The sequence below is a fragment of the Gymnogyps californianus genome, unplaced genomic scaffold, assembly GCF_018139145.2.
Source record: "Gymnogyps californianus isolate 813 unplaced genomic scaffold, ASM1813914v2 HiC_scaffold_80, whole genome shotgun sequence".
Taxonomy (NCBI): Eukaryota; Metazoa; Chordata; class Aves; order Accipitriformes; family Cathartidae; genus Gymnogyps; species Gymnogyps californianus.
This window is the reverse complement of record NW_026114473.1, coordinates 62,860-77,200: the sequence shown is the minus strand read 5'-3', so window position 1 is coordinate 77,200 and position 14,341 is coordinate 62,860. Positions and strand designations below refer to the sequence as shown.

The 14,341-nt window shown below is 40.5% G+C and overlaps 1 protein-coding gene across 3 annotated transcripts in view; it reads right to left on the bottom strand.

Moving 5' to 3' along the window:
- LOC127029121 (ras GTPase-activating protein 1-like) overlaps positions 1–14,341 on the bottom strand; it is a 95,078-nt gene that overhangs the window by 45,078 nt on the left and 35,659 nt on the right. For all 3 annotated transcript variants that reach the window (XM_050914766.1, XM_050914768.1, XM_050914767.1), the window contains 4 exons: positions 8,536–8,653; positions 7,453–7,484; positions 5,556–5,608; positions 4,680–4,830 (listed from right to left, as the gene is read on the bottom strand). In XM_050914766.1, coding sequence (XP_050770723.1) covers positions 4,680–4,830; positions 5,556–5,608; positions 7,453–7,484; positions 8,536–8,653 — 354 coding nt within the window. The remainder of the gene's footprint in view (positions 1–4,679; positions 4,831–5,555; positions 5,609–7,452; positions 7,485–8,535; positions 8,654–14,341) is intronic.

Below are 14,341 nucleotides of genomic sequence, written 5' to 3'. Positions count from 1 at the left end.
AGCAGGTTCACAGTGCGCTGGGTGAAGAACTGGCTGAACAGCAGGGCTCAAAGGGTTGTAGTGAATGGGGATACATCTGGCTGGCGACCAGTCACCAGTGGTGTTCCTCAGGGCTCAATCCTAGGGCCAGTTCTGTTCAATATCAATGATCTGGATGCAGGAGTTGAATGCACCCTTAGCAAGTTTGCTGAGGATACCAAACTGGGAGGTGCTGTTGACTCTCTTGAGGGACAAGAGGCCTTGCAGAGGGATCTAGATCAATTGGAGCATTGGGCTATGATTAATGGCATGAAATTTAACAAGAACAAATGTCGGATTCTGCACCTGGGATGGAGTAATGCCAGGCACAAGTATAAGTTGGGAGAGGAGTGGCTGGAGAGCAGCCCTGCAGAAAGGGATCTGGGGGTGCTGGTTGAAAGCAGGCTCAACATGAGTCAGCAGTGTGCCCTGGCAGCCAAGAGGGCAAACCGCATCCTGGGGTGCATCAAACACAGCATAACCAGCTGGTCGAAAGAGGTGATTATCCCGCTGTATTTAGCACTGGTGCGGCCTCACCTTGAGTACTGTGTGCAGTTCTGGGCCCCACAACTTAAGAAGGATGTGAAGGTCCTGGAATGCATCCAGAGGAGGGCAACAAAGCTGGTGAAGGGGCTGGAAGGCATGTCCTATGAGGAGCGGCTGAGGACTCTGGGTTTGTCTAGTTTGGAGAGAAGGAGGCTGAGGGGCGACCTCATTGCTCTCTACAGCTTCCTGAGGAGGGGAAGCGGAGAGGGAGGTGCTGATCTCTTCTCCCTGGGATCCAGTGACAGGACACATGGGAATGGTTCAAAGCTGCTCCAGGGGAGGTTCAGACTGGACATTAGGAAGCATTTCTTTACTGAGAGGGTGGTCAAACACTGGAACAGGCTTCCTAGAGAGGTGGTTGATGCCCCACGCCTGTCTGTGGACAACGCCCTTAGTAATATCCTTAAACTTTTAGTCAGCCCAGGACTAGATGATCGCTGTAGGTCCCTTCTAACTGGAACTATTCTAAACAACAACACCCCCCCCAAAACACACAAAAAACACCACACACACAAAAAACCACACCCCACCAAACCACAAAAAAACCACATTGAACAAAAAAACCCTGTATAACATGGAAGTTATTCACAGAATAGTTGAGGTTGGAAGGGACCTCCAAGATCATCTAGTTCAAGTCCCCATCTCAAAGGAGGGTTAACAAGAACAGATTGCTTAGGACCTTGTTCAGTCATGTTTTGAGTATCTCTAAGGATGGAGACTCCACAACCTCTTTGGGCACCCTCTTCTAGTGCTCGATCACCCTCACAGTAGGAAGGGAAGAAAAAAAAAAAAGAAAAAAAAAAAAAAGTGGTTTGTGTTCAGATGGAATTTTCTGTATTTCAATTTGTGCCCACTGCCTCTTTTTCTGTCACTGGCCACCACTAAAGAGTCTCTCTCTTCTTTGCTCCCTCCCATCAGGTATTTATACACAGTGATAAGATTCTGCCCCCCCAGCCTTCTCTTCTCAAAGCTGAACAGTCCCAGCTCTCTCCACCTGTCCTCATATGACAGATACTCTAATCCCTTCATCATCTTCATGGCCCTTTGCTAGAAGCCTTCAACACCTGGACTCAGTACTCCCAAGCAGTCTCCCATCCAAGTACTAACTGGGCCCAATGCTGTTTAGCTTCTGAGATGAAATAGAGCATGTTCAGGATGGTGTGGCCACAAGCTAGTAAGCATATATTTTCTGTTTGAGATTTCATGATACGCAGTTAGTAAAATTGCCCCCCCTCCCCGAACGGACTTTGCCAATTTTTACATGAAAAAGTAGATATTACTCCAGTAGTCACCTGTCTATCTTATCCATGGAATAAACAGAAAGATCACAAAAGTTACATGCTTTACTGAAGTCCATGGGAAAATACTATTTCATTATATAGTCAAAATAATTCACTCAATATGTATTTAACATTTCCTGTATATTAGGACCTTCAAATAGACAACTAAAAGACTACAGATTGGCTGTTTTGTAGAGATGATATAAGAATAAGAAATAACGAAAGCAGACCTCCATATGAGAGTGTAAATACAGTCTGTTAGTTATACTCATCAATAGAAGTTTTGAGCAATTTATATACAGAATGGTGGGAGAACATGCAAAGGGAAAAGGTTAGTGGAAAAAGTAGTCTTCCTATGCATCACAGAACACTAGATTCCTGAGATGTACCCAGGAATTTTTCCCCATGATCACCCAGAATAATTTTGGCTTGCTTTTGGAATATAGGCAGAGATATAGCATTGCTTATATAGGTTGTGGACCTTCCAGTCCCATGTCTGGATATTCAAATTACCTGGGAAATAAAACAATAGTCAACTTTTGAGTTGGTTTCCTTACTATTCTTCAGGCTCTTACTTTTGTATGGAAAATCTTGGTCTATAATTTATGTGACTATAACTGTAATCAATTCTCTGCAAACAAAGAACAGATTGGCTTTATTTTATCCATTTTTTAATCCCACTTACAATCACTAAAACAGCAAGAGAAGACTATTAAGAGAAACAACAATACTACCAAGGATGATTTTTTTTAAAGTTCCAGTCTAATACTAGTATCAGATTTAAAGCAGATACCTTCAGATCATTTAAAGAAATAGCTTATTATAAAAAAGATCAATGAAAACTGTTTAACAGATGCATTTAAACAAGCAGCACTTCTTCAACCTCTAGTTTTTCACCTTGAAGACAAACTCTACGTTTTTAGATAAGTTATAAAGAAGAAAAACAGATGTTCTCTCTGCTCCAAGAAATGCTCATAAATCATTTCATTATCTTGCATAAATTCATACTTCCTATGTTTCTGTTCTGGATTCAATGTTGTTTGATGCTTTTCAGCCACTTCTGATTGTTCCATACAACAATTCACCTTAGTCTTCATATATTTAAAGACTTCCTTCTTCCAGTGTCCATAACAAATAAACCAGTACAAGAATTAAAAAGCCCACAGAAAGTTATTCATTTTTTCCTGCTTCTTATTTATTGTCCTCTGCAGTAGATCTTACAGTAAATAATTTGGGGCAGTTACCACCTTCATTTTGCATCATTATCTTGCATTACATACTGTTTGAACTTCCAAGAAGTTTATCAACTTTCAGTAAATACTAACTTGGACAGAATTTGAGCCTAGGAGTATATTAGTAATTCCCCAAAACATTCAAATAAAACTAGGAGTCTTTCAAAGCCAAGCAGTTCTCTCACTGAGGAAGATCTTTGCAACCTAGGTACCAAAATATTCAAAAAATCCTCTAAAAGCATATTATCATAACTTAGCAATGCTTCATCTTTTAATCTTGTTTTCCATTCAGTGTAAAGGAAAGAATCTTCTCTAGGTAAATATATTTTATATATACACTTCAAGTGAATCCAGCAGTGGGAAATTAATTTCCTAAAGTAATAACTTATTGCAGTAAGCTTCTGGAGCTATACTATCTAATGTTGCAAAGCCATTTGAAACTAATGAGACTTCCACTAATTTGCTAATTAGTTTGACAACACCTAGGGTGTGGGTTTTTAGCCTATCATCCTCCTAATAAGCCATATATCTAGAGAATGGGCAAAAGAGGATTTACCTTCATCAAAGGCTGACATTGCAGCTAGCTTGATTTTCAATGAGGATGTCTGGAGGCCAGACTGATTAATGTAGAAGGTACTCAAGCAGCCTGTGTGTGGGATATACATAGGTTAATAAGGTTCCAATTGCTTAGTCTCAAACCATCATCCATTTGAAATCATATGAAGAAGTCCACTGAACTTCTTAGTTAGGAGACCTTGACATTTTCTCAGACACACCAGCTGCTGGATCTCTACCCACTAAGAAGCCAAGCTGGAAGTGAGATAAATTCTCTATTGGGATGAAGAATGCCCTGGTTCTAGGTGAACAAGTCTGGAAAATTTCTGATTATGTGACAGGCAATGGTCTCAAAAGAGAAAGGTGAGTTTTCACTACTGAGAAGTCTTGATAATCTTATTCATAGAGTTGTCACAGATTCAAGGATGGAGCTGTATTGATAGCTTCTCCCATGAAAGGGGAAACTTATCTCTTGTCATTTCTTTTTGTACATATTACCATATTTTTATACCCATGGCAAAACAAACCCATCCCAAGTTTCATCACTCTAAATGAAGTGATCTGCACTTCTGATGAAAGTATCATTCACATGTTTTAAGGTGATTAATTTAATGACTTTTTTCAACAATGAAGATAATTTTTCCCTTTCTTGTCAATACCCATTTCTATTATTTATACTTTAAAATCCCTACTGAATGTCTCCGATAAAACTAACTTTTTAATTTTCCCCTTTCATATACACAAAACTCCCTATTATAAATAGTAGCTTCCAAGACAACACAGCATTCTCCTAATTACATATCATAATCCAATTTATAGGGTGAAGAAAATAATTTACAGAAGGAGAAAAATACTTCAGAAGAAACAAGTTACACTTAAGCTTTTGAAGGTTTTTAGAATGTGCTTAGTTACAACTAAGCAAGTTAGTTAAAACTCAGTATATTCTTAAGAAATACTGAAATCTTATGATCATATCAGTAAGTTATCAGCAATACGTTATACAAATTCTTTACAGAAGTATAAAATACACACAACTATTAAAACTTACCTATTATAATATCTGCCTCCCATCATAAACTGATTGCTTGATGTTGGACATATTTTAAAACGCTGAATATTTTCACTGGTCCGAAAATAAAGTGAATAATCACCAGGTGTATTATCTGAAGGCCTCACAAGAAAACTGCACACCTGACCAACTGAAAAGATATCATAATACAGTTATTCACTGTTACTTACCTTAGTGTCATTTATGAGCTCTTATCAAAGCTCTTTCTGTACAAATTAGCAAGAATTGCACACTTAAAGGAGAAAGTCTGATGTAAGTTCCAACAGCAATCCCCATTCTTCACCCAAATGGGATGAAGTAGTACTAAACTGCCAAAGTTAATGCAAAATCATTTGGCTGTAGCTGACAACCTGTCCCCACTTTTGCCACCTCTTTACAAGAGCATATGGTGTGCATGTGGGAGGTTTGACAATGTTTTCAAAAAAACCTAGAGATTTTTGTTCTCATATTTAAAGTATGTTATTTGACAGAAGAAATCTTGATGTTTTCATTTTAAAAATTATTTCCTCTATGAGGAGACTAAAAAAAGTTTATAATACATTCTCCCATAAGTACGTAATGGTATTTTCTCCTCAGCATTTTGATGAAGCCCAAGATATTTTTTTATTTATATATATATTACAAAAATAAAAAAATATTTAACTATTTCAATTAGAACTATGAAACTAACTGTACTTGAGAACATAAAAAAATACTCAATGCTCAGCCATGAGGTTTTTTTCCAATGTAGTAGCAACCACAGGTCTGATGCTCATATGTTCATACAGAAAAAACAGGTTTTGCTGCAGTCTGTTATAAACAGGATTACTTTGTGTCATTCCACTATCACTGTATTTCCATCTGAAATACAAGTACCTGTCATCAGCAAATTGTAAGCCTCTTGTTTGGAGATCTTCCCATGGAACCATCTTAAAGATGAAGAGAAAAATTAGAAAGCAAGACTATCAGCTCTCTTTTTTAGTTGTTGTGACATCTAAGGCTCTGGCACCTATGAATTAATCTCTGGCACCTATGAATTAATCTTTATTTTAAAAATCTAGTACATATAGATTATATAAGCAACCGTTATGTTACTCAGCAATTCTGTTTTTCTACCAACAGAATGAAAAATAAATATCTACAGCTATATAAACAAACTCATTTCAATACAAGTGTCCAACACGAAGTAGATGTTCAAATCCAAGTGTGTTTAGAGATGAAAAGGCATTGTTTAAATGCTAGATAATTTGACAGGCATATTTGAAGTCAGTCTCAGATAGCAATTTATTTGAAGCATGAAATGCAAAGCCCAAAGAGATTAATGAAAGTTAAATACTGTACAGAACTAAAATTGAATTTTGCTAGAAGCTGAGGAAATAAAACCTAGCTTTGTTAGACTACTGAATATGAATTGCTTTAATCTCACACCTTGCATCTTCCACAGAGTCCTGCGTCAGAGCATCATTCTAAAAAAATACAGCAATCTGTCCAGTCTCAACCTGATACCTATGATTATAGGAAACAGCTTGACATTGCATGGCTATTCAGTTTACATGTGGCACACCACATGCTACATCTTAAGAGCTCATCCTGTCCTTTAAAGGAAAGCTAGAAATATGACCTTTCCTTGCAGAGTGTGTGTGTGTACATACGTGCGTGTGTTTAAGTGTGTAAAAGAAAGTCTCTTTTACACATCAAAAAAGAGCTCTAGTTCTAACTTGCTTTCTATATTACCTTTACAGGACAATCTCTGGCTATTGGAATATTCGCAGAAATCTCTGCCTCCCCTGGAATCCTCTGAGCAGCATGAGTAACTAGACTGACAGTGTCAAAGCTCTAAGAATCTGCTACAAACTACTTTGTTAAAAAAAAAAAGTTCCTGTATTTGAAGGCATCCCTACTACTGTTATGCTGCTATGCCAAACTGACTAGCAGAACATTGGGGACCAGTAAACTGAAGCCACACACCAATGATTTTCTTTCCCCTATTAAAAAAAAACAAACAAAAAAAAAAAAAAAAAAACAAAAAACCAAGAAATGCCTTCTTCAATCATCAGTCCTTTGGAGACTGCAAACTGGACAATAAATACATGAAGCAGCAGCTGCAATTATAGTAAGCAAATGGAGGACAGATGAAGTTATCCAGCTACTAGAAATTTTCTGTAACTTTCATTTGCTACTCATCTTTACTACTGAAAATAATATAACAATCAACAGTTTCCCATAATATCAATTCATTGTTCATTGTAAATTGTATTAGGTTTTGTTTTTTTAAAGTATTTAACAAGTTGGAATTCACTGCAAACAGATTATTCTATAGTCTCCTGGTTTTCGCTTTAAGTGTTAGCACATGAGACTAATAGAGAAAGTGTTACTATTACACTATCATTCCTCTAATGATACTTTGTTCCCTCTCCTGCATTTAGAGTTGAGCAGACCTGAAAAAAGGTTACCTCTAAGGCAAACTGTATGTGTATAAAAAACCCCCACAAATCAGAAAACACCACACCCTCCATTGTACATACTCTGGGTAAAGTGATCACACAGAGACTCATCCAAGATTTTATCACTGCAAAACCCATTAAGATTAGGCATAACTAATACAAGACTTCATGTCAATTACCTATGCATCTTCAACAGCTAGTATAGAAGAAAAGTCTTAAGATCAAAAAACAAGTACACACAGATTTGGTTCACCTTCCCAATCTCATAGCTAAAGTTTACAAACAGTTATTTTATGATTTGCTTTTAATAACAAAACAAAAATCCTTACATTTTGCCTTCATGTGGATCTTCTTCTCTTCCCTAATAGGAGAATTAACATATTAAGTGCATGACAACAGTATGCTTAAGTTTAGAAAAGTAAACTTCATAGGTTAAGACCTTCTGTAGAAATAAACAGCACTAAGAAGTCCAAGACATTTTTGAACTAGATGGTTTATTGCACAGTTCATGTAAAGAGGTTTTCAACTTCATTCACTAAGTGGAAATTCAGCCATAACACATTATTTCAAAAGATTGTTTCTGTCACTCTTCAAGTCCTTCTTTACATGTGGTAACTTAAATCTCAACTTTCCTGAACTTCAACCACTAATGTAGAGTATCTAACTGTAGATTTCTAACACTGCCATTTCAATTTAGCCATTCACATCCTGATATAGATGTGAGAAACAGGTGAAGCAAACTCTACTAATAGCAAAACATATATGCTGCAAAGCAAACATCATCAGGACTCCAAAGCAATAGTGAACTTCTTTTAAAAAAGCATGTGGGAGGGTGGGGTGGGTGTTTTTGTCCATTAAATCATCTCTTCTCCTACAGTAATTCAATTATCTTTAGGTCACCTGGTTAGCTTCCTGACTTAACATAAGCCCTTCTAGGTATAATTAACTCATCAATATACTTTTTAACCCACACTTGGCCCTTAAAAAAAAAAAAGACATACCGCAGTGCAAAATTTCAGTCTATACATTTACGAATGTTTCATAGCAAACAAAAAAAAAAAACCCAACCAAAAAAAAAAAGAATGCAATTGAATGACTAGCAAGTTCTTTATCAGGACTGGTGAGTTTAGGGAACTGCCTAATAAGTTCACAGTATCATTCATTTGCATGTAAACTTGTTTGGATAACATGTGAATAAGTACTTTCTTTGGATATTGAATTAAAGGTTTGTTACACTATTTAAAAACCGGCAGATTCAATTACTGCAGGAAGGTTTAGAAAAGTACATCGTCAGGCAGTTAAACGCCACTAGTTTGGGTTTATTTCAATGTTAACTTACACACACACACAAATACAAAAAAAAAAAAATCAAATCTCAGTTCTGCAACAGATTTTAATATAAAATTACTTACCACTTCTTCTACCAGGTCTTCTACAATAAGACCTTGTTCATCTGTCCGTAGGTTTGTAACCCACATCCAGCCATCTTCCAATTCATTATGGACAATAAACATATCTCCTTTAAGGAAACTGAAGAGAGTTACAGTAAGATTTATGTTAGAAGTACAATCATAATACAAAGTTTAATGAACACAATGAATTCTTGAGCATAGTTTCAGCAAAACATTTGAGGAAATCTGATCATGAAAGATACATTTATTAGTATCTCAAGCACATCATGTGCATTTTTCACATAGTTTAAGTAGCTATGATAAATGAATATTTATCCTTGTTTGATTTACATTTAGAATCTAATAGATATTTTAAAGTGTGCTAAGGATGCATAAACCAAAAAACACCACAACATTAAAAGATAGTAACATTCTTCTTTTATCAAAAGGGATCAAATACTAAACACAAGTAAAAACAATCAAAGATTCCCTTAATAAGTCTAAGAAAATAATACTTTTATCAAAATCTAATTTTGTATAATAAAGCCTGTGGAATATCTACTATTTAGGTCTTTGCATACGAAGATAAGTGCTAAAAAGAAGATACAGAAGAGTTCCTCAAAAAGACATGCAGTTAGCTACAATAAGAACATAAATACAAAGCATTAAAATGTCCAAGGGAGTTTCATTACTGGAAGGTTAGTACAAGTTATTCCTTAAGTGTAATCCCAAACTCAGGTGTACTGGTTTTGGCTGGGATAGAGTTAATTTTCTTCATAGTAGCTGGTATGGGGCTATGTTTTGGATTTGTGCTGGAAACGGTGTTGATAACATGGGGATGTTTTAGGTATTGCTGAGCAGTGCTCACACAGAGTCAAGGCCTTTTCTGCTTCTCACCCCACCCCACCAGCGAGGAGGCTGGGGGTGCCCAAGAAGTTGGGAGGGGACACAGCTGGGACAGCTGACCCCAACTGGCAAAGGAATATTCCAGACCATATGACATCATGCTCAGCAATAAAACTGGGGGTGGAGGTTTGGGGGGGGGACAACAGTGCTTGGGGACTGGCTGGGCATCAGTCGGTTGGTGGTGAACAATTGTTTTCATTTGCATCACTTGTCTTTCTTGGGTTTTATTTTCCTCTGTCTTTGTTGGTTGGTGGTTTTTTTTTTTCCTTTACAATTTTTTTTAAAAATTTCTTTCTAATTATTAAACTGTCTTTATCTCAACCCATGAGTTTCTTCCTCATTTTTACCCTTCCAATTCCTCCCCCATTATCTGAGATAATAACAGATTTGACCAGAGTGTATTAGAAGGAATTTATAATTATTATATCTGTTAACAGTTGCTGGTCATGATATTGATTTATCTGTTCTCAACATTAGTTTATCTGATCTGTGCCATGCTCCCTTTTTTGTTGTACATGTTAAAGACTGGTTTTGGCTTTTGCAGTTTGCTGTGCTCTGTAGCACTTAGTGGTGTTTTGCCTGGGAGATTTATTATTAAAACACTGGCCTTGAGCTTAATCTGGTATTTGGGCTCTGTACTGATGCCATTACTGTACTTTGGGAACCATCTCATGGAGACAATTAACAATTACACTTCCCTCGAGAGATTTTTTGTGGAGAAAATACAGAATGGCACCTTCACCACCTTCTTCCTTGATGTTTTCTTCCTCGTTATAACAACTCTTCAGTATCTTGAACATCCTTGGGTAACCAAAATACTCCTATTGGTATTTCTTAAGAATATTGTTTCGGCTTTTTCCAAGGTTAACCAACTATTTAGGAATATCACCCAGGCCCCACAGCAGTGTGGTTATGGGTGGCAAGGCATGTGGGAGAATATGGGCAAGTATCTAGAAAGGTTGTCACCTCCGATGGTCTGGGACTTGTGTTGGGTTTGTGTAGCAGGGGAGGGGCTACAGGGGTGGCTCCTGTGAGAAGCTGCTAGAAGCTTCCCCGGCTCCAACCCGGACCCGCCTCTGGCCAAGGCCGAGCCAATCAGCAACAGTGGTAGCGCCTCTGGGATAGCATATCTGAGAAGGGGAAAAGACTGCTAAAAGAAAAGAGGAGCTGCAGTGGAGAGAGGAGTGGGATGCGAGAGAAACAACCATGCACACACCGAGGTCGGTGAAGAAGGAGAGGGAGGAGGTGCACCGGAGCAGAGATTCCCCTGCAGCCTGTGGAGGGTTAACGGTGGAACAGAGATCCCCCTGCAGCCCGTGGAGGACCCCATGCCAGAGCAGGTAGCTAGGTCCGGAGAAGGCCGTGGCTCTGTGGGAGAGCCCATGCTGGAGCAGTTCGTGGAGGACTGCAGTGCGTGGAAAGGACTCGCGTTAGAGAAGCTCATGGAAGGCTGACCCCCGTGGGAAGGGCCCCATGCTGGAGCAGGGGAAAAGTGTGAGTCCTCCTCCCCCTGAGGAGGAAGGAGCGGCAGAGACAATGTGGGAGGAACTGACCGCAACCCCCATTCCTGCCCCCCTGCACCGCTGAGGGGGAGGAGGTAGAGGAATCGGGAGCAAAGCTGAGCCCGGGAAGAAGGGAGGGGTGGGGGGAAGGTGTGTTTTTAAGATACGGTTCTATTTCTCATCATCCTACTCCGATTTGATTGGTAACAAATTAGATGATTGATTTCTTTTCCCCCAAATCGAGTCTGTTTTGCCTGTGACCATAATTGGTGAGTGATCCCTCCCTGCCCTTGTCTTGGCTCACGAGCCTTTTCATTGTATTTTCTCCTCCCCATCCCGCCGGGGGGGGGAGCAGTGAGCTAGCGGCTGCGTGGTGCTTTGTTGCTGGCTGGGCCTAAATCACGATAGACTTCAGTCCCAGATCCTGATGAAGTGACAGAACGTTTGAAAAAAGGATGCCCTGGCTATTCCAAAGAGGCACAACTTATCGCACTGTGCTGGGCCCTGGCCTGCACCTACCGAACACTGCTCAGTACTATTCAGCACCCTCAAGGAGAAGAGAGGGTCTCTGGATCTGAAAACATACAAACAGACACTGTGGCTAAACCAGAGACCCAGCCTTCAACTATATCAGTCGCCCCTATAATTAAAAAGAAACAATGGAAGTAGAAGTCAACTCGTTTAGTAAGGGATGAAGAAGCTTCTCCTAAGAGGGAGCAGGAGAAAGAATCAGAAGAGGCAGCTTGTTCTGCAGCAGAGCAGTCACAAGAACAGGAGGAGGAAGGGCCTGAAATCATAAATGAGACAGAAACCACCTGATCCCTATCCCTGAGTGAGCTGCGAGATATGTGAAGCTGTCAACCAGGCGAGCAAATTATCAGCTGGTTACTCCAGTGCTGGGATATTGGAGCCAATAGTCAGGAATTAGAAGGTAAGGAAGCTCGGCAGCTGGGATTCCTTGCTAAGGATAAGGCCACTGACAAAGGGATTGTAAAAAGGGCAGGAGTCCTCAGTCTTTGGAGGAAGCTCCTGTCAAGTGTGAAGGACAGGTATCCCTTCAAGGAAGATCTTGCAAATTCCCAAAGCAAATGGACCAACACTGAGGGAGGTATTCAGTATCTGAGGAAATTAGCTGTGGTGGAGGTGATCTATAGCAACCTGGATGACAACCAGGTATCCAAAAACCCAGCTGAAATCCAGTGCACACGGTCCATGTGGCAAAAGTTTGTACAAAGTGCACCGACATCATACACCAACACCCTGGCGATAATGAGCTGGACAGACATGGAAGCACCAACTGTGGATGGATTGGCCAGCCAACTCTGAGAATTCGAAGAGAATCTCGCTTCTTCCCTACAGGCCTGCGTCTCAGCTGTGGAGAAACTGTCCCAACAATTGTCCCAGCAATTAAAGAAGGATAGGTCTTCCTCACCCATACTGACCAATGTCTCAGCTATTAAGAGTCAGCCTTTTTGTGTTCAGGGGAGAGGGTTACCAGTGGCGCACACCACATGCCACCCTGTGGTTCTATCTGTGCGACCAGGGAGAGGACATGAGGAAGTGGGATGGTGAACCTACCTGGAGACTAGAAGCTCGGGTACAGGAACTGCAAGAAAAAACAACAGCCAAAAGGCATCCATCCAGGAAAATTACTGCTCCAGTGTCTGTTGGTGCTTAGCTGCTGGCCGGGGTTAAACCACGACATCAGGTCATATGAAAACCTTTCACTGAAGCACAGGGGGACTTCTCAATCAAGTCAGATGATGCATCAGGGATACAGGTAATAGCTATGAAGTACCGAAGCTCATCAACTACTAGTTCAATCCAAAATTAGATAGTCATTTTCTATGGAATGTCTCTCATTTGAGAGGGTGTGACGGATGCACCCACTCTGAGTGAACAGTACTTTGGCTCAGGCATTACTGACAAGTAGGCCTGACTGAAATCAGCCCTGCTGTGCAAAACTTGAGAATTGTGCTAGGCCATATCTTCTCAGGAACCAAGGAGTCTAGGCCATGTCTTATCAGGCGCTAACAGTACCAGCCCAAGCTGGGACTAGACAAAACTAAAACTGCTACAGCTGCACTCCTGCACATACACCAAAAGGGGGTTTGACTACAAGTCAATCACTTGATGCTATAAATATCTGTAGCCCCCCCTGAGCCCATTGAGCTCTCCTGTACAGCAGCAGGCTGCACAGCAGTGATCTCCCCCTTGAGAAGGGATGCCTCTCAAGGTTACTCCTCAAGGTTGAGACACCCCTTACCTGTCATCTGATATCTATAACAAAGTAAGCGACATTTTACATTAGGCCTAAGAGTATATTGTAGGCTAGTAACATTCATATATCCAGCTATAGCTTAATTATTACAAATGCAGTAAGTAGTAGAGTGTTTATTAAACTGTTCTTATCTCAACCCATGAGTTTTACTTTTTTTCGATTCTCCTCCCCATCCCACTGGGAGGGGGGAGGAGTGAGCAAGTGGCTGCATGGTGCTTAGTTGCTGGCTGGGGTTAAACCACGACACCAATTCAACCACCATGTTCTATCAACTTGTGAAACCAAGACGGTCTCATTAGAAATCACTACAAACCTCTTCCAAATCTTCCTTTTTTTTTCTCATCTGGAAAAAAATTGACATCTTAAGAAAGCAGTATTAATTCCAAGCAACTAGCATATGTTCTTCTATTAGATATAGGACTGTTGGTTTTGCATCCATTCCACATAACATATATCGTGAAAATGCAAGAGAAGTGGGGAGTAAAGACCATCCCATAGATTTTCTTGATAGATCAACGTTAGAAAGGAAATGAGTAGCAGTTCACAGAAAAAAAAAAAAGTATGAGAGAGTGTATTGGGTTTATGTGGGAAGGTTTTGGTAGCGGGGGGGCTGCAGGGGTGGCTGAGCCAATCAGCAACGGTGGTAGCGCCTCTGGGATAACATATTTAAGAAGGGGAAAAAAACTGCTGCGTAACAACAGCTGGAAGAGAGATGAGTGAGAATATGTGAGAGAAACAACTCTGCAGACACCAAGGTCAGGGAAGAAGGAGGGGGAGGAGGCGCTCCAGGTGCCGGAGCAGAGATTCCCCTGCAGCCCGTGGTGAAGACCATGGTGAAGCAGGTTGTCCCCCTGCAGCCCATGGAGGTCCATGGTGGAGCAGATAACCACCTGCAGCCTGTGGAAGACCTCATGCTGGAGCAGGTGGATGTGCCCAAAGGAGGCTGTGACCCTGTGGGAAGCCCGCGCTGGAGCAGGTTTTCTGCCAGGACCTGTGACACCGTGAAAAGAGGAGCCCATGCTGGAGCAGGTTTTCTGGCAGGACTTGTGGCCCCGTGGGGGACCCATGCTGGAGCAGTCTGTTCCTGAAGGACTGCACCCCGTGGAAGGGACCCACGCTGGAGCGGTTCTTGAAGAAC